This window comes from Centrocercus urophasianus, unplaced genomic scaffold, assembly GCF_019232065.1.
Source record: "Centrocercus urophasianus isolate 14NV4802_14NV808 unplaced genomic scaffold, USGS_Curo_1.0 seq_73, whole genome shotgun sequence".
NCBI classification, from domain to species: domain Eukaryota; kingdom Metazoa; phylum Chordata; class Aves; order Galliformes; family Phasianidae; genus Centrocercus; species Centrocercus urophasianus.
In genome coordinates this window covers 9053023-9078396 of record NW_024885344.1, presented here as the reverse complement: position 1 = coordinate 9078396, position 25374 = coordinate 9053023, and the positions used below count along the sequence as shown (strand labels likewise).

Sequence of the window (25374 nt, the reverse complement as noted above, 5' to 3'; positions counted from 1 at the left end):
CACACACACACACACACACACACACACACACACACACACACACACATTAAATTTAGATAGTAAAGTTACACAGACTTTTGATGGTGTGATAATCTTGGGCTTATAGTTATTATTTCTCAGTGTGTCTAAATTATTCAGAACTGATTTCTAGGAATAGTAAGTTAGGGTATCAAGTTCTTTGCAGTGTAATATTTGTAATTGTTGGTCTGTTCAGCCCGAGGAAAAGGAGACTGAGAGGGGAACTGATTAATGTTTGTAATTATCTCAAGGAGGGTGGGAAGCAAAAGCATGAGGCCTGGCTCTTCTCGGTGGTGCGTAGCAATAGGACAAGGAGCAGTGGCCTAAAGCCTGAACATGAAAAGTTCCATACAAACATGCAGAAGGACTTCTTTACAGTAAGGGTGATGGAGCACTGGAACAGGCTGCCCAGAGAGGTTTCCTTCTATGGAGATATTCAATACTTGTCTGGATGCCTACCTGTGCTACCTGTTATAGGGAAACCTGCATTGGCAGTGCAGTTGGACTCACTGATCTGTTGAGGAACCTTCCAACTCCTGTGATTCTGAAAAACAGTTACTAAAGTTGGGCAGCTGAAAGGTTAAAGCTTCCATTTTCAATATTGCTGCAAGCGGAAAACACAGTTCTGATTCATAACAATTAAGTGCTTTTAGCATGCATGACTCAGTGTACAATCCAGGCAGTGCTTGATTGTGAAGAGATCATAGAATAATTCAGCATGGAAATGATCTTAGGGAGGTCTGAAGTCCAGTATTCTGCTCAAAATAGGGCCAGCTTTGAGCTCAAGACCGGATTGCTCAGGTCTTTATCCATTTGGGCCTTGAAATCCTTCAAAGATAGGGAATGCATAGACTCTCTTGCCTATTGTTTAAGAATGGCACATTGGATTTCTTTCTAAGTGGCTTCATGCTAATTGCTTTGCACAATACATGAGTTTTGGTACTTTAAAAAAAAAAAACAAACAACCTTTGATTCTGGGTTGTTACATAAAACAGGATTTTTTATTCTCTGTGACTTTACAGGTATACAAGATAATTTTGTAATGAAGGGAATTCCGAGTCAAGGCAGAGGTTTTCTGCTGTAGGTTGCATTTGATCCAGGGATTTGAATTTTAAATTGGAAGTGGGATCATTATATTACTGCAGTAGGATGTTGGGCTGAATTAATATTTATAAGGTCCATTTAGACTTTTAGAGAAAAACATCAATATTTAAGACGTAATTTCTTCTGAACGTTCCTTTGAGAGAAATGTGGGCTTGTTTGTTAAGAACAGACAAACTGCAGTAACTTTCACCAGTTGCACTTGACTTGCCTCTTCTCCCTCAAAAATTCAGGCAAATCAATGATTTTTGTCATTGATGTGGTTTAGTTTATGCACAGATTATCTTGTTTCATCTGAAAACAGGGGATCAAGCTTGGAAAAAAACAGATGGCAGCCTGTTTTACTGACAGATACAGATGTTACCTTTATTATGACTTGCATGGTGAGGTACAGCTTGAATGTTATAAATTTTGTAGAGGGAAGACTTGTGGGTAAGACCTTGTTGGTGTGAATGGTTTATCCACGAAATCTTGGACAAGAGATCATCAGCCTTAGCGTGTTGCTTTCTGAATGTGCTTGTGAACTCTTTGCATGACCAGATCTTCAGTGCAACTGCCTTATTGCTTTGTGATTCCTTGTGATTTGTAATTTGTTTTGTCACATTTATCAATCCTTTCCTCCTTGCCTTGAGAATCCTTCCTTTCAGAGTCCTGATGCGAATCCTTCCTCCTTTCCTAAAAACTCAAATGCATTAAATTAAAGCCATTGGGAATTTCTTTTTTTTTTTTCGAATGTCAAAGGTCTGTGTATTATCATAGACTTCAGGTGAGTGAGGTGAAAGATTCCCACTATATAAAATGAAACTTCTAGGATGAATTAAACTTACATTTGCACCAAATGAGACCTGCTGTACTTCTTGGGACGTTGCATTTATTCCTTTTTTTTTTTTTTTTTTTCCTCCATGTGCTCTGAGGCTGAGGTTAAGACTAAGCCATTTATCACAGGTTCAATCTTCTCTTGTGTTATATATAGCAAGGAAAACTTGTATCTTGTTAAAGCTTTAAACAAAACCCTCTCATTAGATCCATGGATGTTAACAGGTTAAAATGTAATACTTTTTGCTGCATTGTTTTTTTTTTTTTTTTTTTTTTTTATCTATTTTTAAAATTTTTTGTTTATAATAAAAAAAAAAAAAAAAAAAAAAAAAAACAACAAAAAATTATGCATGGGACTATATCTAGCAGCAAATTTCTGCGCTGCCAGAAAACCAGTAATTTAAATCTGAAACAGCATGTCCTACATCATCTCCCTGAGAAGAAGATAACAAAGGAGTGCTTGCTCCATTTCTTTCAAATTGTGATAGTGGCAATATCTTGCTGTATCTTCTGGTTCTGTGCCCATCATCTTTCTCTCAGTTCTTAAGAGGGGATGAGTAATACAACTTTGAAAGTACTGTAGTTTTTTTTCCTTAATGTGCATTTTGCTGTAGTTCTTTTATACAGTAAAGTTAAGCCTGTTTAATGATGTGAAATTAATAAGCCCTTTCATTTTACACTTTTTTTGAGGTGGAGGCTGGTATGTGATTTTGTTGATTTATCAGCCAATACAAAAAAAAAAAAAAAAAAAAAAAAGCTGCCTCTTAACAATGATTTTCCTGTATGCCTGTGGTTGTTCATTAACTCTAATAAAGCAGTGAGGACAGAAGTATATTTAATAATTTTGTTTTTTTTAATAGATCCAGTTCATCTAAATCTGTGTATTTCAACTGAAAAAGTTCTGACTTATCCACAAGTGCAAGACATCAGAATTAACTCCCCAGATCTAGCAAGCTTTCCAAAATGATGAGCCAGTTGTTGCTGTGCTCCTTGCATTTTGTGCCAAACAAGCCAGCATGCAACAAAAAAGGGTCTTCCCTGGTTTATTTTGTTCTTGCACTTCCATGAGGCTCTACTGGTGTCACAGAAAAATACAGTCGTAAACTCATCAACCCTTCAATGAACTTTGAACTTTTTGTTTGTTTTTGTGATGGGGTTTATATAGGTGAGAAACTCTCACAAAGCTGAGAATGGTGATAGCTAATGTTGTCTCTTCTTAAATCTGTCTCAGAATTGCTGTAATTGGTTCTTTTAATCTGCATAGATTTATTTTCATCATTTAAAAAGATGGATGCAAAACTCAGATTTCTTTCCTTTGCAGTAATATTATCTCCAGTGACACTAAATACGTACCTGACTTTTTCTCATTCTTGCCACGAGTAAATGATGACAAATGTATTTTGCCAAAGAAGTTCAGCTTTGCAGAACCAAGTGTTGCTTTTCTCTGTCCTCAGACAAAAATATTGTGAAGTGTTGGAATCAGATGAGCAGCAATAGTAAAGAGATCATCAAGTAAACTGTGTGATATGGAATATCTGATTAATACTCATCGTTTATCGATGCTAAGATCTTACTGCTGTGCATATTGTTAATGTTACGCATTCTCATCAGTAGTGGACTAGCATGCACATCTGTCTGCATGCATTTGTGAATCTTTGTAATATAATCTCGTGGTGAAGGGTTAATAAAATGCTAAATATGTTAAATATGATGAAAAATTTTAAACATCATTCACTGCTGTTTCTCTTTAACTGCAGACCCTGCTACATGGAAAAATCCAAGACACCTTTCTAAAGGTTGCCTTTATCCGTTTGCTTTTTCTCCCTGCACATGAAGTGCATGCCTGTATACACTAACCACGTCCATTTCATGCCACTTTATTGGTGATCACTCTTTTACACATTGGCTACTATGTTGATTATTTTGCTAAGTCTTGTGATTTAGGTTTGATTTGTTTTCTTTTTTTTTTAGCTTTCTGACCTTGTTGCTTTAGAATGAGATGACCTTTTGCTTTTCTATGTGGTTGCTGCCTCATAGAACTTTCTGCACTTTTAATTCCCAAATCCTTTAAAATATCTCTGATTCAAGTACCTTGAAATTTGCTTTGAGTGAAAAAATGTTTTGAATGCTGACTTAATGTTAGGTAAGCAGTGTGTTTGTTAAGCTGTGAAATTTCTTGTAGGCTATTTTTCTAGAGCAGATTGCTCATTGAGTAGCAGAGGGGAAAGGATCACAAACTGAAAAATTCTATGTGGAACTCTTGGTATTTGGAAACCCAGTTGTGGAACTGGGAACATCTGCAGCACGACTCTGCCTGCTGCCTACACCACAGAGCAGGAGTTGACCAACCCATCTTTGCTGTTTCTGGGACTGCTCTTGAAGAGCCCCCAAGTAATTTCAGGCATCTGTGGTGACAGATTAAGATGTTTGGTCCATGACAGATTTGGGAAGAGACATGCTTTCCTAAGACTTCATTGTTATGTAAAATACTTATATATTTTGTTTGTTTGTTTTGGTTCTACAGGTTTTTCTAACTTTTTCTTTCAGCTGCAATTTGATCTCATTTGCATGGTAAAAGAAAAGTTGCTATAAGCTGATGAATAGTTTTTTCAGGATTTTTTTTTTTTAAACTGTTGCTAATAATTATTTTATTTTCTGTTGCAAGCTGATTTTTTAATGAACTCAGACCTTTTCCAAAGAATGGTAGGACAGCTGATTGGCTCAGTTCACAATCATGAAGGCAGACATGTAAGAGAGACAAATTAAAGATGCTGTGCTTAAATAAGCAGAATCATAAATGTATTTGTACTGAGCCATTTAATGCCTAATAGCAGAAAGTGAACTAATTCTTGCTGCTTGAAAAAAAAATATCACATTCTAGTCTTCAACAAACAAACTCAGAAAAATGTGATTGGAAAATCTGCTTCCTCTTCCTCATGTACCAATTCTTTGTTTCAGAGATAGATGCTGAAGAGTGGGGTAAATTTCTTCACACCAAAAATAAGGTACGTTTGCTCTGGTTACAGAGCAGCCTTTCCCAAGCAAGAGAACCATTCTGCTATATTGCATGCCAGAGTATTCAGGTTTTTCTGTTTCTAAGAGTAGAAGATTAACCAAAGCCTTTGTTACTTGCCAGTAACTCTGTATGTGGATCATTGATTCCGCTGAGTTATTTATCTTGACCCTAAAAATGTTGTTTTGCTGCTTTTTTTTTTTTCTTTTGTGCATGAATTAAATTGCAAAGACAATTGTACACACAAGTATACAATTGTGGTATACACAATTGTATATCACAAGTCGTTTCAGTCCACTGAAGAATTGACTACTTTAGAGGTATATTACAAGGGTGTGAAAAGGAAGAGTCGAATACTTAGCAAGGAGAGAGAAACAGGGATGGCTGAGGATTTCAGGTTAAGAATTAGGCTTTGATTGTCTTTGCCAGCTGCAAAACTCCTTGTTGGCAGATGTTTTACTAGTTTAAACTGATTTCCTCACTTTGTAGGTAGTACTGAAAGTTGAAGAGATCTTAAAGAGGAACACAGAGGAAACATGTGGATGGGGTAGCTTGGTGGTGGCTTCTTTTCATTGATGGAAAGAGGACACAGTAAACAAGAATGTAAAGAGGAAATGATAGGCTCTGTTCTTTGTCTCTTCCCAGGATGTGAAGGAGTATAAGCTTGATGTTGTTCATCAACTTCAAAAGCTTGTAACTAGACTAGTGGTAGAATTAAATGTGAAATTCTCTGTAGGTGAATGCAGTTTGTTTTCTGCCTTGTCTGATATTGTTGTAAGTGCTAGTAACTGCCATCAGATTCTGATTCCTTTAATTCTGAGCACTGATGGTTGTTGTCACAGCAGTAGCTTTTGCAGTAGCTATTAGTCACTCTTCCTTTCTTCCCCCTCACCTTCTGTATACATAGTTAGATAATTTTTCACTGTCTCTTGGAGAAACAGGCACTATTTCACTATTAGATGTTTTTGAATAAATGGCTATCTACATAATCTTTCTTTTTTGTACTTCAGATCTATACAGATTTTGATGAAATTCGTCAGGAAATAGAAAATGAAACAGAAAGAATTTCAGGAAATAACAAGGTAAATACTGAACTGTCTATCTTTGTCTTGGTGTAGATTCTCTTGCTACTGAAAGCCTTCATAACCTGTTCTGACATCTAAAAGTGAAAAGCACTGAACTGTTCTAAAGAAGAGATAGCAAGCAACATTACTGTGTCTAATGATTTTTTACTGTGTTCATGAGTCAAGTCACTAAAGCTAAAAGAGAACACAGAGAATTGTTGTTGCTTTACTTCAAAACTTCCACAATAATCCTGCAAAAAATATTAAACTTGCTTCCACTGTTTCCATGTGCATTCCTTCATGTGTGATTATAAAATTAAGTATTGTGTTACTGAATATCTGTGTAATTACTTGGGTTAGGGCAATCCCAGGTATTTATACAAACTGGGAGAAGAACTCCTTGAGAGCAGCCCTGCGGAGAAGGACTGAGTGGATACAACTGTTTGTGAGGGTGGATAGTGATAGGACAAGGGGGAATGGTCTTAAAGTGAGACAGGGGAGGTTTAGGTTAGATATTAGGAGGAAGTTTTTCACACAGAGGGTGGTGACACACTGGAACAGGTTGCCCAAGGAGGCTGTGGATGCCCCATCCCTGGAGGCATTCAAGGCCAGGCTGGATGTGGCTCTGGGCAGCCTGGTCTGGTGGTTGGTGACCCGGCATACAACAGGGGGGTTGAAACTGGATGATTGTTGTGGTCCTTTTCAACCCAGGCCTTTCTGTGATTCTGTGATTATTGTATGAAATAAAGCCTTTTATGCATTATATTGAGGGGATAACAAGGCAACTGCTAAATACAAAGAAATTGGTTGGCAGATGTGGCTTTCTTTTTTCTTCCACCAAACAGATAAGATGCATGATGGAAGAAATGTGTTCTTTTGTTTATATATGTATTATTACAGAACTTCAGATCTGACTTTCCAAAGTGTCATTTAAGTAATTTGGTACAGTGATTAACTTTATTGTGCTGTGAATACATTTCTAGGGTATCAGTCCTGAACCAATTCATCTTAAGATTTTTTCGTCTAATGTTGTGAATCTGACTCTTGTGGATTTACCAGGAATGACAAAGGTAAGATATGAAATGCTCTCCTTCTGAAAGCACTGTGTTTTGAAACAAGGAGCTTTCGTTTGATCTTAACCTTTGTTTTGTATTGTTAGATTAGTGTTTCAGTTCTTAAAAGTTGTTTACGTCTTCCTTCAGATAAAGTAGTTGGCTATATACGTTTGAGATATCACCATCTTCTGGTGTAGGATTTAGGTTTCTGGTGCTATTCACTGTTATAGTGACCTTTTTTCATTCTTTTCTTTTTTTTTTCTTTCTTTTTTTCCTTTCTTTCCCTCTCTCTTTTCTTTTCCTCTTTCTCTCTTTCTCTCACTTTCTTCTTTCTTTTCTCCCCAGAGGGAAAGGGAAGAGCTGAAAACTTTAGTTAGTGATCTAACATGGGAATAAATGTACAGTTTTGAGTAGTTCTGCACTATATTTTTTTCCCCCTAGGTGCCTGTTGGTGATCAGCCCAAAGATATTGAACTTCAAATAAGAGAACTAATCCTTCAATTCATCAGCAACCCAAATTCAATTATTCTGGCAGTCACAGCAGCAAACACAGACATGGCCACTTCAGAAGCACTTAAAATTGCACGGGAAGTGGATCCAGATGGTAAGCAGCAAGAAAAAGTTGATCTTGTAATTCAGCTTCAGCTTTATTTTAGGATTTAATTAAAAAACAAGCAAACAAACAAAAAAACAAAACAGAAGTTGTTTGAGCAAAAAGAAGTAAGGAAAATGTTACTTAATTTCCTGGAAAATACAATTATTATATTTGCTTGAAGATTTCCGGTTTCAGCCTCTGCAACTCAGAAAAAATTGTGATCAGTTAATATCTTAAGAGCTTTTTGACTCACAAACAGATCAGAAAACTAGTTTAATAGTCCTACAAGCCACATCTGTTTTCAGAGCAACAAAATGGCATTACAGAATATTAGTGGTTTTGAGATTTTTAGTAGTGTAATCTGTTAGGATGACTTCATGCTTTATTGTCAAATATTTTTGCTTTTGTAAGAGAAAATACGTCATCCTGCAGTAGTAATTATCTGTTTAGATGTTACTTTAATGACTTTTGGTGAGAATGCAATTAATATGTCTTCTTAGTATCCATTTTAGTGTTCCACATTTGTATGACAGAACTGACTGCTTTGTTTTAATCTAAAAAGGATAACTTTTATATTTGCCTAATGACTTTGAATCAAAGCTGAAGCTGCTATTTACTAATAAATGGTACTGTGTAATTTGAAAGACTATGAAAGTGTATACTCTGAACATAGGTATATTGAAATTAGGGAAAAATTTTGTGTTGGTATGCTTTCCCATCAAATTCTTCTCATAGAAGTAGTATTTCTTACTGGCTTTCAAACTACAGGTCAGCTCTGTGTCCACAGCTTCGAGGGAGAATCTCTTCCCTTGGTTTTCTCTTTAGTCAGATTGTCCTGGTTCCAGCCAGCGGAGCTTTTCTTTTTCGTTTGTTCCTGTAAAAGTGATCAGCTGTGTTTTTTGGATCACTTCCCAAAATTCTAAACTTTAAAGATCTGAAGTTTCAGGTCATGTTGCAAGCTTTGTAGTAGTATGCAAAGAGAATTTGAGTGACTGTTTCTCCCACAGTATCTAATACAAAGTTGTTTTCACTCAGAAAACATTAAGTTACATATTTGACAAAAATCTGTTTCATTAATCTCATGCTGCTTCTTCAGACTCTTGGTACTTTTGAGAATGTGTTTGATGCACAGTGATTGAAGTGGTCCTGTTACCTCCTCTGGCAGCTTCTCCAGCAGTAGAAGTGCTTCAAAAATAGTTTCATTATGTGAATTGCCATGATGTGGTGTTACATATATCCTAGAAACGTGTTCAGTTTGCTCACACTTACAGGTCCCCTGCCTATTTGCCTTAAGTCTTCTCCATAAATGCTTTACAGCAACCTCACGTACTATTCAAAAATGTAACAAAAATTGTTACATTTAGCAATTATACAATTTCAAACTGCATGTTTCCTAAATCTTTAACCACTTATGCATGGGGAGCAATATGTGCTAAATGGTTATTTTTCTACGCTTTTGTTAATAAAAGGCTACAGGTAGACGAGCACCACACATTCTTGTGCTGGTCTCTGCTGGTTTGATCTATTACATTTTATGCAATTGTATGAGAAACTTTGTGAATGCTGAGCTTTGATGAAGACAAAACATCCCTGTGAGTGAGTTGTCCTTTTGATAGGTCGAAGAACCCTTGCTGTTATCACAAAGCTGGATCTCATGGATGCGGGCACTGATGCTATGGATGTGCTCATGGGCAGAGTGATTCCGGTAAAACTTGGCATCATTGGAGTAGTGAACAGGTCTGTCTGGGCACATTTACACTATTTTTTGACTTGTTTAGCCATGGGTATGAATTTTAAGAGTAAGGTGACTTGACATTGAAATAAGCAACCAACAAACCTGTTGCTTACTTTTCAAAAATCTGTTGTTCTTCCCATCAACCAACTGCTAATTTAGAAGAAATGTCTTTATTCCTTTCTAGAAGAACTGTAGCGTTATTTCTTCCCACTATTGATTGTTTTTTTTTTTAGCTTGAGGGATGTTTCTGATCAGCTATTCACATTATTGCTAATTCAGCACTAATAGATACTATATATTAGGGCTAAGCAACTGCTAACAGCACAGTACTGTCTTTAGTACGTGTTCACTCTGATCTTTTGCATCAGCTAGATCTAATCTCATGTACTATAAAGTTTTTTGCTTAGTCTGTGTATGACTGCTACCTGTACTGATTTACCTGTGCTCCATGGGATAGTAGATGAACCCCTTCTTTATTGACCAAGAAATAGGAACAGTTGTCTTTTTTCTTGCATAAAGCAAAACTCTGCTGGTTAATTGTCCTGTCAGGCAGCAAAGAAGTGTGAATTGTTTTCTGAATGTTAACTAGCATGAAATTATGTCTTTTAACTTCAGGAGTCAGCTGGATATTAACAATAAGAAGAGTGTAGCCGATTCTATTCGTGATGAATATGGTTTTCTTCAAAAGAAGTATCCCTCCCTAGCCAATCGAAATGGAACTAAGTATCTTGCTAGAACACTGAACAGGTATTATATAAAAAAAAACCAAACAACCAAACAATTGTGTGTGCTTTTCAAGATATGTTGAAATGTAGATTGATATATGATATATGTAATCATTTATATTTACCTTTCCTTTTTACTTTGGTGTTGTACAGTGAAACAATAAGGAAAGCTCTGTTTGGTTCCAAATTCAATTTCTGGATTTACCGTAATTTCCCTGAGTGAATGTTTTCCTTTGTTGGTTATTTTCTGTCTCATCTCTCTTTTGATGGAGATAACACTGAAATTCCTTCCCTCTCACAAAGGTCTGTTTTTTATTTTTAGACTACTCATGCATCATATCAGGGACTGCTTGCCAGAACTGAAAACCAGAATCAATGTTTTAGCTGCTCAGTACCAGTCTCTGCTTAACAGCTATGGGGAACCTGTTGAGGACAAAAGTGCCACTTTATTGCAACTTATTACCAAATTTGCTACAGAATATTGCAATACTATTGAAGGAACAGCAAAATACATAGAGACTTCTGAGCTGTGAGTAATAAATGGTTTTCTGGAACTTTGACTATGTGTTTAGATTGAGCCTGTAACTCCTGCTGACTTACACTGGCAGTAATAGTACGCTAGAGTATAATATAGTAAAAAAATATATATATATATTCTTTGAATGTAAGTAGTCGTAAAAAAGTTCATAATGAGAGCTTTTTTTCTTCTTTATTAATTTCAGTTACTTTGCTGTTTCAGATGTGGTGGAGCCAGAATCTGTTACATCTTTCATGAGACCTTTGGACGAACCTTAGAATCTGTTGACCCTCTAGGTGGCCTTAACACAATTGATATCCTGACTGCCATTAGAAATGCTACTGTGAGTGTTACTCTGTAGTTCTGAGTGCTGTTTCTGTATATATTGGATTCAAAATGAGATCTCAACTAATTCATGCTGCTTCAGGCCTTAACAACAACTGAATGAGTTTGCGTGAATACGCTGAATCCTCCTTTTTGTTATTTCAAGAGAAAAATACAACATTCAGATTTGCAGCCTTTATCAGATATGGAATAAGTTTAAGGGAAGTGCTTGCTTGTTTCTGTTGTGAATAGGCTGAAATTAAGCTTAGGCCCAACTTTGGCAACCCTGTACTGTTATTTGTATGAGAAAGTGTGATGAAGGACTGCTTATGCACTTGTTTTGCATGAAACACTTCTGTGTTAGCTATGAAGACTCAGTGTGTGATCTGCAGGCTAGGACACGTTCAGATATTTTCATTTTCTATAAAGGCTGTGACTCTTTAGTAGTTTAGTATTTACATGGTTGGTTTTGTTGTCAATGTAGGAATCGATGTTGCTAAGAATTCACTGTAAGTTTACTTTTAAATGTTGCAGTACAAAGAATGTTCACTCCTTAGAACTTGACTGAACAAACAAGTCAGCTTTTATATTGCGTTTTGATTGGTGCAGTCAGACGGATGTGTTTTGTGGTCAGTAATTATTTAGACTTGGAATACATCAGATACTTGCAGCAATGAAATGTGTGCATGCTGCTGTCCTTCTGTAAATCTAACACAGGATTTAGTGGCTGATAAATTGTATTGATCTGCAAGGTCAGCGTTAGGGATAATTTAATTTATGACACAGTGACACTGCACCCAAGTATATTTAAAAGCAAACCCAGCTGTCATCCAGTGAGAATTGCATGGCCCCTAAACTGTGATATCTCTCCTGTCTGCTGAAAATTAGGAAGAGAATGTTTTAGTCTTTGTTATAAATTTTATTTGAACTTGGATCCATAAACCTGAAAATAATTATAAGATCAGGTATAAATGCTCAAGATTTGACAAGGGTGCTGGTTAATCATTATTTAACACTAAATCAGTCTTACAGGCATTTTCTATATGTCTTTAGTCTGTAAACCTTTTTTTGTTTCAGTATTCTTATAATAGGTATTACTCTTACATTGGCAAGGCCTGTTCTGAGTGTTCTTCTGGGTGTGAACACCGTGACCTGATTTGTTATGGGCTTCACCAGAAACTCCTGAATATAAATACCTCGTTTTAACATACAATTTCACAACTTTTACCATCCTTTTAAACTAGGGTCCCCGTCCTGCCTTGTTTGTTCCTGAAGTTTCATTTGAATTGCTGGTTAAAAGGCAAATCAAACGTTTAGAAGAGCCCAGCCTTCGCTGTGTGGAGCTGGTTCATGAAGAAATGCAAAGAATTATACAACATTGTAGTAATTACAGTACACAGGTAAAAATAACGTGTTTGAGCTATGTTCTAAATTATTGGGCATTTCCCACCCTTTCTTTCCCTCCTCTCCCCATTCCCCAACCCCCCAAAAACCCCAATGTCTTATCAGTAAATGTTTGTTTTTAGGAGTTGCTGAGGTTTCCCAAGTTACACGATGCCATAGTTGAAGTTGTAACCTGTCTTCTGCGTAGAAGGCTTCCTGTCACAAATGAAATGGTAATTTTTCATGTTTTATAATGTTGCTGGAAAAAGTGTTTTCTGGACTTTCCCTTGATGCTTCTATCTGCTTTGTAATGTCTGGAACCCAAATTTTTAAAAGAATCACAACTCATAATGGTGAACTATTTAATAGCTACATTGTTTGAAGCTTGTAGTACAGAAGAAGATAGATAAAAAACAAAAGGATCATGGTAGGGTTATGTTTCATTTTTTTCAAGAAGGTCAAGGTAAAGTGTTTTCACTTTTAATGGCTTTTGGCAAATGAGAGCTGATAATTCATTTTCTGATATGCTGCTTGTTGGAGATCAAGCATACACACATGTACAAAGTATCTTTATGTGAAAAGCAAACTAAACTTTTATGTGCAAATAGTGCAGTGTTTCTCACTGTGGCTTGTGACTATGTTGTTTACACTCCTTAAATTGCTGAGTTTATTTCTTGCTGGAGGGTGGTTAGCTTAATAAAGCTAACAAGTTAAACTGATACATATTTCAAGAAAAGCTGAATATCTGAGTGTGTTGCAGTGATAGAATGAATTCCTTTCTTGCTTTCTTCAAGGTCAGAACTTCATGTCTTTGGGGCAGTAAGAACAATCTTTGGCTAAGGACAGTTACAATGTGTTGTACTCTAGGCAATTAGAATATCAGTGTAAGTCATTTTTCTTTGCTACCATTAGACTCACTGAATTTCTGTGAATATCCTTTCGTTGCAGGTTCACAATTTAGTGGCTATTGAGTTAGCCTATATCAATACCAAACATCCAGATTTTGCTGATGCCTGTGGGTTAATGAATAACAACATAGAGGTAAGAAAATACATCTTCATCAAAAATAAGTTCAATATGCTTAGTGAAAAGCGGATAAGTTGAAGGATTTTCTATGATCACCAGTTATATCTTGCTCCAATCTGTCTTTTGACTTTTCAAATGAGAATCTAAATAACTAGTGACAGAACAGACTTGTCAATTTTTCTGTGAAGCATAGTTGAATGTTTTGAAGTATGGAGGTTTGATTATATTCCAATGGAGTGTACACTTTGTGATCAGCTGATGTATTAGATTTATACTGCATGTTATGTTCAGAACCAGTGGTTGATATTTTACTGAAAACAGTTCTGCTTCTGTGTCTTTCTAAAAAATAAGATAGGCATCAGAGAAGTGGTTATTAAATGAAATGTTTGGAAGAGAGACTAAAGAAAAATAGTTTTACTCTTACAATTTCTGTAGCCTTTCTGTTTTGCACACTCAATTTTGATAGGTAATCTCTGTTGCTATCATAATCCTATAGAAGCAGTTGCTGTACAAGTGTGGTAGATGGAATTCTTTCTCAAAGTCCTATTTTCATTGCAGTATTTCATCCATCCGCATGAGAGCTTGCTAATATTCTTGTGTTCACTTGTTAATCCAACACATCTTTTCACAGTTATGTTCTTTTTTTAAATGCTTATATTGTCATTTCTGATGGGTGGTTCTAACCTCTTGCTTTCTATTATATATTTTGTATTGACTGGTTATGCAATTGATTGAAGAGCAGTCTACCAAGGTAAATTCTAGTTCAGGTACAGTGTCTGCACAAACTGCTGTGAGTATGAGAATTAGGACTCTGTCAAGTTGAACATATGAAATTATTGTTTTATTGTCTGTTAGCTAAATAAGTTCTTTTTCCAACATCTTCCTGAACAGGACGTTGAACGTTTTGAAGAAACAGAGCATGTAAAACATCTTATCTTTATTCAGTGGAGAATCAATTACTAATTTCAAGAAAAATCAGATTTTAGTTTGATCTGATCGCTTCAAATTCTGTTTTGTTGTGAAGTCAATGTTTCCTTTTTGGCTAATCAGAGCAAACTATGCTGGATGTGAAATTAAATCCTTCCAGCTAATTTTGAAGATTTAATGCTTACTGAAGGTCGTAGGGAATCTATGCTGAGCCAAACTGCTTAGCTTTGATCCTGTTTTTTAAAGGCTCTGGTCTTGATTATGAAGAGTGTTGCAAAAAGTTTTGCAGAAGCTTTTTATGTTGAAAATTTACTTTTGATCTGATAATTGGAGTGGTTTTATCCAAACTGAGGCTTTTATAGGATCGTAGTTACAAAGCACTAGCTGAAATTTAAGTATCAGTGTTTGTTTGTCTTTAAAATTTGGAGTCATCTGTAACATATGAATGTTGGATGTGTATTGAGACAGAGCGATGCATAATTGAAGTCTTGCTGGATTATTTTTAAAGGAACAGCGGCGTAACAGGTTAGCACGGGAATTGCCTTCTTCTGTGCCACGAGACAAGGTGAGTAAATGTTGATTTTTTTATTTTCAGTGTAATGCATCCTCCTTTGATCTAATCTAAATGCTGGAAGCTTTGATGTGCAGCCCTAGTAACACGCTGGGAAGCTTCCAAGTATTGACTTTTTTTCTTTTGATTTCCTGAGATTGAAATAGAATGCTTTTTCTTCTTCCAAAGATGCAGATTTTTGGGTTTTAAATCAAGGGTTTCTGAGGACTTACCTATAAATCTATATTAATATTACACACATTACTTGAATGTCATTTCAGATGAGGCTTAAAATGTTTGCAGATAGTAAAGATGAAGTCAGAACATGAATGCTTGTATTTAAGGCTGTGACATTGATACCAAAAGATAAACAACTGATTTAAAATATTTATTGTGCCAGCATAGTGACTTGTTTTTCAAAGTCACTCTTAAGACTGCAATTTTAGTGCAGCCTTATTTTCTTTGGGAGCAGATAGAGGAGATAAAGTTGTTAGTTGATTTTCATAATCCAGTTGTGTACAATCTTTGGAGCTTGGATACCAAGCATCATGAAAATGTTGCCTTGTGGAAATAGGTCTGACAATCAGATAGGATTTCAGACAGTCGTGCATTTAGTATTATGTGAAGTATTTTACATTTGAATGCACAGAATATGGTTTAAGCTTATTATAATAAGTGTTACTGCAGCAGATAGAAATTGATTCTTTAAGTTCCTTAGCTTAATAAGTATGATGAAGTCTCAGAGCAGACTTCAATATTACTGCCTCTAGTCTGTAGAAGGCAGCTGTGATGGATTAACCAAGAAGGTTAAGGCAGCTGTCTAGAAATTGCTTTCAGTACTGTTTGTTCTTCTTTTAGTTGACTTCATATTTAAATTATCAGTGTAAGAGCTGAAATGAAATTGAAGAACAAGATGATAACGCAGAAGTCCCTTACCTGTCTTGAACATGCTTTTTTCTCCATTTACATTACTGTTTTCTTTTCTGGATTATTAAAAAAAAAACCCAACACATAAATATATGCATGAATGTGCTAGGTAGATTTGGTGGTCTTCAGTTGAATTTTTTTTTTTTCCCTGCATTTTTTTTTACCTTCTTTAGTCTACTAAAGCTCCAGGTGCATTGCCACCTGCTTCCCAGGAGACTGTTACTGCTGCTTCTGCTGAGGCTGATGGCAAGGTCTGTCTTGATTTTTCCTATAAGCACTGCATGCCAATTGATGTTGTGGTGCACTTCAGGTACTCCAGGAAGCAGTCTGTGTTTAGTTCTCTGTCCCTAATAACAAGCTGGGTGTAGACTACATTACATTTCACGACTTTAGTATGCACAACGGTGGGTAAAGATGTGCAACTGGTTGGCAAAGCCACTGCTTTCTGTTTAAACTCTTGGTTGTAATATGTTGTTGTCAATTGCTTGTTTGGTGCAATGGTACTGTAATCCAAGTTTTTCAGCATGGTTGTTAAACTGCATGTTTTTGATGTGTTGACAGTTAAAGAAGAACAGAAGATAAACTAAAAATGTGAGTTTCCTGCTTTCTGCAGGGAATCCTTACAGGATTTGTTAAAACTTGAGCCCCCTTGTTGTCTGACTTTAACTGTTCACTTCTATGTGTGAAATGTATTCTGCAGTGGCTTTTTGCACTTCAGACCCGTTGCCATGTAAAATAACAGCTAAGTGCTGTAAAGACTTCCTTGCTAATTGCTTTCATTGGAGTCACAGAAGATGGAGTGTCACAAATTTGTGTAGTAGGAGTAACTAAGGAGACTCAGGCTTTCTGCTTTACTGTGTATTTATGTTCTGCTTCTAGTGCATAGCTGTCATTTCTGTCCTCAGCAAAGTGGTTAAGTCAAAATCTAGTCATTAGTAGAACTTTAACTATGATTTTGGTCAAAGTTTTATTGGTTCTAATATGCTGCAAACAACTAAAAATAAATTGGGATCTGTAATGAAGTTAGTGTTGTGACTGCAGAAGTTGCAGGAAACTGCCAAATTTGGTTTGTGTTTCCCACAAAGCTTCTTCTTTATTAAGTGGTGTATATTCTGGTGCTCTGTTTCTTATGAAAGAATGTAGCTTTCTGAAACTGCTTTGGAGATAAATCATGCTCCACAGTAATACTGGATGGGAGAGGTGTAGGGATTTTTGCCACTTTAAATAGCTGTTTTAAAATCAGAAAAAAAGTAATGGAGCTTTCCTTATCAATGGCCATCTGTTATTAATGGAGGTTCATTTGAATTCTTATAATCTATTTTGTATTTCTCTGAAGAGCAGTGCAATTTTATTAAGACTACTTATGTGCACGTTTCAGTTGGGTTTCTTCCTCATGTGTACTTCCTTTGCCATTCCCTCACTCTTCAGACCCAAGATCAGCCTATAGGGGTGGTTTAGTTATAAACACAATAGATGGTTCTACCTCAACTCCTCCTATTTCTGAAGGAAAATGTAAGTAGTAGGTTCAGAGCCTTTAATGACCAGCACTGAGATTACCTTATTGTTTTTTTTTTACTGTATGTAGTAAATAGAAAAGCTGCTAGGCTTATGGGAAGGTGCAAAACAAAAATTAACACTGTTCCACATGAAAATAATTTCTTTTTTCTTTTAATACTGATCTAATGTGTACAATCTACTAATATTTTTCTCCCATGTTTTCTAATCTGTAAGAACTGAGTATTACATCCTCTTCTCAGAAGAAAAAAGTCATTCTTTCCCTGGAATGGAAACTTTACTTCCCAGACAGTGCTATCTCTGCTTCCAGAAGATGGAGATTTTTCTTTTATTCGTTTGGTACCAAAAAGCTTTCTGTAACATGAGATCTGGCCACACAAATACATTCATAGCTTTGGTACCTGGAAACATAAGCATGCATATATTTCATTTATTTCATGAGCTGTTACTGTAAAGAACTTTGGTTTCTATACAGAGACTTCAGATACACTGAGATCTTTCAAGACCTTTTGGTGAATCTTGAATCTTAATATGTGTTTTCTGAATGATCCTGATAGTGTAGGCTACATTACTCTAAGGACACGTGGTAAAAGCCAATAGATTTAGGAAGACTGTGTTTCAGCAGTGATCTGTAAATGGTGAAGCTTATTTGTGCAAGAGATTTCATACCATTTTTAGTAAGAATGTGAGTTTAAAAAGTCTTTCATTTTAGGGATATTTTACTCTCATTAATGGATTGAAAGTATCCTTCTAATTGGTCTCCCACAGGGAAAACAAAAGTGGGGGCTGAGAAGAGCAGAATATGGAAATAAAAATACACACATGAAAATCTTTTATTGAGTCTTTCTTACCAATAGCTTACTAATAACAAATTTGATCTTGTTTGTAGTGTTCAAGTTTTAACTCTGGCGTTTTTCTCTGATGTGTTGTTTGTGCAGGCTGCTGCTGGAGCAGGAGATGTATCTCAGGAGTCTGGAACGGGCAACTGGAGAGGAATGCTGAAAACCTCAAAAGCAGAGGAGGGATCAGCAGAGGAAAAACCAAAACCTGCTGCAGCTCTTCCTGCTAGTCCTCAAAAAGGACATGCTGTAAACCTATTAGATGTGGTGAGTGTGATGGAAAGATGCATACTTCCTCTTTGCAGTTAAGGCTCGGGAAGTAAAATATATGAATTATTTATGTTGTGACTTTGCTACTAATATATATCTTCATGAATAATGGCCACTGTAGAAAAAGGGAGCTCTGGCCTCTCTCTTCTCCCTTTGTTAACCTTTCTAGTTTCAGCCTACAATTTGGAATAATTGGCTTTCTTTCACAGAAATTTCAATTTCTATGAAGGAAAATCCTTATCTAGATCACTTCTAAAACAGAAGCAAATCTCAGCTCATCTCAATTCAACTGCCTGTTCATTTTTGCTGAAGTTGACATTTTTCATACCAGAGGAAAATTTAATGATTTAAATTTGAAAAAACTAAAACAAAAAAAAACAACAACAGATGAAGATTCTTAAAGTCTTGGCAGAACTGACTTCCTTTCGTGAGCTTTAAAAACTAAATTGGTTGGTGCCATCTGACCTTTCAGTTTCAGAGATCTGGATTTTGACGTCTCTAGGTCAATAGCAGAGTAGTGTTGCAAGACAGATGACGTGTATCAAATTATCAGACTAAAAGAGCAATAGTTTGTTTTGGTCTCCCCCAGTGTAAGTTTTATTTATCTATACAAATAAGCAGAATTTAACTTGAGGTTTCTTTTTTTTTTTTTTTTTTTTTTTTTTTTTTTTTCACATAGCCTGTACCTGTTGCACGCAAACTTTCTGCCCGTGAGCAGCGAGATTGTGAAGTGATTGAACGACTCATTAAATCTTATTTCCTTATTGTCAGAAAGAATATTCAGGACAGGTAAAACATAACCTAGATGTATTTAAACCATACAAATGTTGTGGTATCTCAAGCATCATATAATAATCTTGCTTTTTTATAAAACTCACTCCTCACAGCATTAAGAAGGCTGAAGTAGTACTTGTTATTTTTCTAATAGTTTTAATTCTCTGTTACATTGATGTATGAGGTTCAGTTAGTTCAATTTAGGAGGTGGCAGTTTTTCTAAAGGATGATGAAGAATTCAGGTGGATGATTTTCAGCAAATAACTGGAATGAACTCTGGGTGTTATGTAGCAGTGGCAGAACTTAGCTTTGCTGTCCTTTTTGTTTCAAATAGGGACTGCTGTGGCTAACCCTTTACATTCTTTGCAGTAAATATGCAGCAAAAATGCTATGCCAAGTATTGCAAATTTGATGCATTAAAACATCCTGACCTACCTCAGAAATATTTTTAAGAAATGTTTTAAAGACTGTACTCATGTCCATCCCACATTGCACTTACAAAGCTATTCATTATCTTATTTGGAAGATTCAGAGCTGTGCTGGGATAGATACCAGAGTTTTGCTTTCACTCTTAGCCAGGCGACTCCCAAAATATTTTAGATTTCTTAAGTTCTTCTTTTAGTAGAATTTCAAATGCATCGGCTTGAAAAGAGGATGCAAAATTAATTATTTTACTATTAATAGACCTATGTAGTCTCATCATGATTTCCCAGAAGTCACTCCACAGCTGAGCAGTAAAGAGCCTAAAAGCAGTAGAGCATAGCAGGGAAAATTCCCAACCGAATGTGGGAGTATGATTCCAATGATGTATGATTGGATTTAGCAGTGTGGGCACTTGAGATCACGTGGAATTACTGCTCAGTGAGTCATTACTGACTGTATATGTCAGATCCCAGACTATTCTAGTTGTAAAATATTACTTACAGTGTTGCATCAACAAAATGGTTGTTTAAACTGATATTTTTTTATTTATCAATTGGGAAGAACAATCGATGTTTTCATTGTCAGCTGCTGCTATTCTGATGAAATAACCCAAGGGGCAGTAATTTGACTTTTGACCCTCCATTTATATCCTTAGATTCTTGTACTGTTCTAGTGTAGTGATTTTACTTCCACCTTTTCAGAAAAGTACTCCTTACACATACCTTAAGACCTCAGGAAGATCAGGTGCCAGAAGTTTCAGTACTTGTATTTATTTTTTTCCCAGGAATTTTAGCAGCATGGAAATCCAGAGCTAAAACCATGGTTTCACTGGGGATATTGTAGCCCAACATAGAACTGAAAAATGTTGCTTTAGATTCTGTACCCTTTTCCTGAAGGATTGTTCTTGAATTGCATTGATTGCTTGCTTCCATTCTAAATAACACATTTTGCACACTTTGAATCCATTTGCTGTTGTAAATTGCCCTTATGCTGTGTTGTCTGGTATTTGAACAGGGATCCTGCAGTCAGTATTGGATTAAGATCAGATATATCAATCCTTTCCTTGACTCTTTCCTTTTGCGTTTGCACGTAAGGTTGATTCTAGGGTGACATAGCCTTTTTGTCATGCCTAGCATAGTGGAGATTTGGTTTCTGGTCCTTTGTGGGGGAAAAAAAGTAACTTATTTTTCATGTACTTTCTACACTATATATTTATATACAATACAGCCATCTCATGTGGAAGACATGAGATGTTTAAATTGCACAGGATACTTTACTGGAGATAGAAAGCTTTTATATATGTTAGTGGTAGATTCATGGTAGTTTGAGCCAAGGTTCTGTCGCTGCTTGCTTATGTTGTGAATTCTTTGATGTAGGCCTGGTTTTATTATGTCCTGAAGAAACAATCTTTATGTGCTTGCAGTGTGCCAAAGGCAGTGATGCATTTTCTGGTGAACCACGTGAAAGACACTCTTCAGAGTGAGCTGGTGGGCCAGCTGTACAAATCCTTGCTGTTGGATGACCTTCTGACGGAATCCGAAGACATGGCGCAGCGCAGAAAAGAGGCAGCTGACATGCTGAAGGTATTTTAAAAAGAAAAAAAGACAGAAAAAGGTCAGGGCCTTATGGGAATAGTTGATGAAGCTGAAGCCATGTAAATGTAATGTAATGGTAGCTTTTGTTCCTGATCACTTGCTCTTATTTAACTTTCTCTATTGTGATCAGTAGTTCTTTTCTGGGAAATTGATTACAGTCTTTTAACTATTGTTCCCATCTTCACACAGTCTGCAGGCCAGTGGCTAGTGGATCTAGAGTTCCATATAGTATAAGCAGAGGAAATGTTGAGACTCAGTTATCGTGACCACTGTGTATGTCTGTATCAATGAATTTGGGACATACTGGTGTTTAAAAAAACCCTCATCTCTTCATTATATAAGTTATGTGATGTATTAGTCTGCTACAGCTGAAATGCTCCTTAGGACTGACCTATTTAGAAAAGAATGCCTCTCAGATAACAGTGCAGCTTCGCTAAAGTAGTAAGAAGTGTTTCTCTCTTGTGAACAGCACAATCTGTTCAAACAGTGCACATTTGAGAGATCAGATGCCCTGAGATACTGTTTACCCAAGATGCTGTAGCAAGTTTAGTCTTTGCAACTGTATGATAAAAGTACTTGAATGAGGAGGGAAAGTGTCTTAACTGTAAGCTTCATTGGACCAAAATTATGATCGCTATTAGTTGGTATTGAGCTTAAACCAAAACAGTTTAAATTTCTGAAGTTCAGCAGGCTAGACTGTAGAGACTGCACCTAAATACAGAAGTACTAGAAGTGCAGTTACCCCTCTCTTTTATGGGGGATATTCAAAGCATTAAAATTGTGTATGGTGAAAAGATCTGCTCTTCTTGAGAATTTATGTACGTATATAGATATGAATCATTAACATAAGCATGTTACTGGGAACACTGGAGCATCTTAATGTTGCTCAGAACGGCAGTGAGTTCTTTTCACTTATAACCAGAAATGCAGTTTTAAAATAACTCAATTCTCTTATCTGTAGAGAGACAATTTAGTTATACCTTTGCTGAAGTCTTGGCACTATCTTCTGTTTCGTAGTAGTTCTCACTTGCATGACCTTTGCAGATGCGAGGTTCCATAGTTGTTTATCAGTGTCCTTCCAGGTTATCACCACTGATGAAAACGACTGGCTTCGATTTCAATACTAACATCACGCTTTCTGACTGCCATCCTTGCTTTCTTCAGAAATCTTTTCAGAAATACCAATTAACATTGGTGCTTTTGTTTCTCCATGCACAGGCCTTGCAGCGAGCCAGTCAAATCATTGCAGAGATTCGGGAGACACATCTTTGGTGAAGACGGTACCAGCCACACTATTTATATGCGTTGGAGGTTACGCTGACTTCAGAATTGCTAGGCATGGTATACGGAGTAGAATTTTTATTTATGAACTCTTATCTGTGTACTGCAACTGTGTAAATCTGCTCATGTAAAGACAGTTGGTTTGATTTGCAAACAGAAAAATATGCTGTATTTTGCAAAATGTCGTATTTAATCCACATAATAAATGGCTCTAAATGTTTCCTTACCAGCTTTCTGGTGCAAATTAAAGCAGACCAAGTCTACTGTCTCAGTGACAGGCTCATTTGAACTTGGGGAAAAACACTGAAGTTCCAGTGCCTGACTTGCTAAACAGGTTGCCTGTGGTTAAGATGGACAGTGTAGTCTTGTGGCATAGTTTTAAGCTGCTTTTACAATAGAAGTTTAAATACTGTGAAGAGAAGAGAGCACCAAGTATTTTCTTTCATGACTATATTGCATGCACTATGACAGATGGAGGTGTCAATTTTATAGCACAGTAGAGATGTCTACCGTATTGCTACGTGTGTGTCCCCATTTCTTTCCGATTGTTAAAAACTGCAGACAAAATTCTGAACTTCATTTAATGGAGGAGTATCATGTAGGATGAATCAGCCTGGAGCTTGCAAACAAGTAACGGCCTACTGACAAGTGGGTGCCAAGTTGTTGATGTGCACTGGAGCTTGCATAAAAATGCTGGGGGTTACAATCAGGTACAAGAACACCTTCCCCTTTCTTCCCCTTGGGACCAAGCCCCTGGACCATCCAATAGTAAATTTGTTCTGGCACAACTGAAAAAAAAAAATAAAAATAAAAATAAAAATTGATTTCAAAACTGTTATGGGACAACAAGTGTTTTTTTCAAAAACAGATAAAGTTGGCCAGGGAGAAGGGGATCCCCACAACATAGTACCAAACTTTGGAAGATAGGACAGTATGAAAGAAAGCCTGTGAGATTGGAATATTTATACTAGAGATCACAGTTACTTGTAAGGAAAATTGTACTGTTAGTAGTTTTTTTTTTTTTTTTCTTTTTTTTTTTTTAAGGACAATCACATTAGGAAACCTTAAGTTGGTAGTTGAGTTACTTTCTTCTGATTGTAATTCATGCAGTCAAACACTGTTCACGCTAACCTTTAAAGGATAAGCATTTTAATTTTTATGAATAAAAAAATTATTTAAATTCCAGCCAGCACACTTGCATGTACTTTTCAAACAGATCTACTTTTCTGTATACAGTAAAAAATGTGTACTGTGGTTGCTGATATTTTATCTTTAACATGACTTGCATTTGAAAAATGAGAGACAGCTGTTAACAGCCATGGTCTTTTAGGATGTTGGGCCAGTATCGTGAGGCTTTTATTCCTCTACTCAGTTCCTCTCTCATTTCATCAATTAACAGAAACTGAATTCCTGCTGTAAGCTGCTAAAAATTAAAAATTAAAAAACTGTTAAGGTCTCAGTTTCTGACAAGATCTGTTTTAAAAATTTATTCTTTCACATAATAATTTTGAGTTTGGCACCACTATAAACACAAGGAGTTAAGTCTCACGTGCAATTCTTGTTATTTTATGTGTTATCTGAAGTAGTTCACGCAGGACATAGAAATGTAATCTGTATTTTTAAACAGCTTAAAAAGTCACAATGTTTGTTACGTATAATGAATATGAAGGAAGTAATTGTAACTTATCACTTCTTATTCAGGGATGGTAGTTCTCAGATGTAAGAAATGCAAGTGTAATGAAGTGCAAGCCACTTCTCAAGTGAATTTTAGCCAACAGTGAAAGCTTTTAAGAATTTGGTCAAAAGCATTACATTTGTAGTTGGAATTCCCCTGGCATCTCCTTCCCTTGTACTTTTGGCATCTAAGAAATGTTTTCAACAAAACAGAACTGTCCCTGAGTGAACCTATGTTTTAACTCCCAAATGTCAATCAGCAGTCTGTTGTCAAGGGATATTCTGAATTACAAAGTTTTCAAGTGCTACATAAAGCAGATGAGTTCTATTTATTTAAGAATGTCTTGCAAGTGATAACTGGCTCTGTAATGTCATGTGAAGTCTCCAAAGTGTTTATCTGTGGCTTTTTTTTTTTTTTTTGAAATGTTAATTTTTTAAATTTTTTTTGCTTTATAAACATTTTTAATTTGGTAATGTTTGAGTGCCAAGAAATGAACTTGTCAACCTCAGCGCGAATCTTGAAAAATCCATGCTGTACCAGCCCTGTTATTAAATAAACAGATACTATACAAAATGAATGATCCCAGAAATAAAGTTTTGAACTCACTTCTAGTTCAGGTGCCAGGACTGTATACCCTTACAGGTTTGGGGGATAGCTAAGAATGCTTTTACAGCCTTAAGTTTGCAGTTGCCCTCCTGCAATTCATCATCTTTATTTCTTATAACAGTTGCTGCAGTTATGTAAGTAATAGGGTTGATAGGCAACTGGTGGCCATTAATTGTTTTATGGATTGTCTGAAACAGAACTAAGTGCTATTGTTGCTGCCACCCTTAGAAGAAATACTGGGCAGCTGGTGAGAAGTCTCACTAGGTTAGATGATGCATCTCTTACAGTCAACCTCACTTAATTTAAACCTGAAATATTTCTGTCATCAACTATCAACTTTCAGTTTAATTAAAAAAACAAACCAACCAACTTCTATCCTGTGAAGCAATCACAGAGAGAACAACTTCTGTAGCCAAGTTTAGACTAGTAAATGTTTGACATTTAATACCTGACCTGTGTGTGGTAGTACTGTAAATAAAACACAGTATCTGTGTGAAAAGTTTGTCAATAAATTTTGTGAGTCTTTTAGTAGTCAGTTTCAAACTTCACTTGGTGGGTAAGGGGAGTGTCTGTCTGCTTCAAACTGTATTCTGAAGTAAAATGCATCAAAACTGAAGTGA

General features: G+C 36.2%; 1 protein-coding gene across 4 annotated transcripts in view; it reads left to right on the top strand.

The window, feature by feature from the left end:
- DNM1L (dynamin 1 like) overlaps window positions 1-25094 on the top strand; it is a 36877-nt gene extending 11783 nt beyond the window's left edge. Inside the window, exons 3-20 of one of the 4 annotated variants that reach the window (XM_042837585.1) lie at window positions 3693-3731; window positions 4894-4940; window positions 5959-6030; window positions 6996-7082; window positions 7509-7671; window positions 9279-9399; window positions 10013-10144; window positions 10445-10651; window positions 10862-10982; window positions 12208-12363; window positions 12490-12579; window positions 13295-13387; window positions 14264-14293; window positions 14808-14864; window positions 18230-18397; window positions 19080-19189; window positions 21021-21180; window positions 22411-25094. In XM_042837585.1, the coding sequence (XP_042693519.1) occupies window positions 3693-3731; window positions 4894-4940; window positions 5959-6030; window positions 6996-7082; window positions 7509-7671; window positions 9279-9399; window positions 10013-10144; window positions 10445-10651; window positions 10862-10982; window positions 12208-12363; window positions 12490-12579; window positions 13295-13387; window positions 14264-14293; window positions 14808-14864; window positions 18230-18397; window positions 19080-19189; window positions 21021-21180; window positions 22411-22467 (1910 nt within the window). In that variant the 3' untranslated portion in view covers window positions 22468-25094. The remainder of the gene's footprint in view (window positions 1-3692; window positions 3732-4893; window positions 4941-5958; window positions 6031-6995; window positions 7083-7508; window positions 7672-9278; window positions 9400-10012; window positions 10145-10444; window positions 10652-10861; window positions 10983-12207; window positions 12364-12489; window positions 12580-13294; window positions 13388-14263; window positions 14294-14807; window positions 14865-18229; window positions 18398-19079; window positions 19190-21020; window positions 21181-22410) is intronic. The other 3 variants (XM_042837587.1, XM_042837586.1, XM_042837588.1) reach the window with 3 other exon arrangements.
- Window positions 25095-25374: the final 280 nt, after the last annotated feature.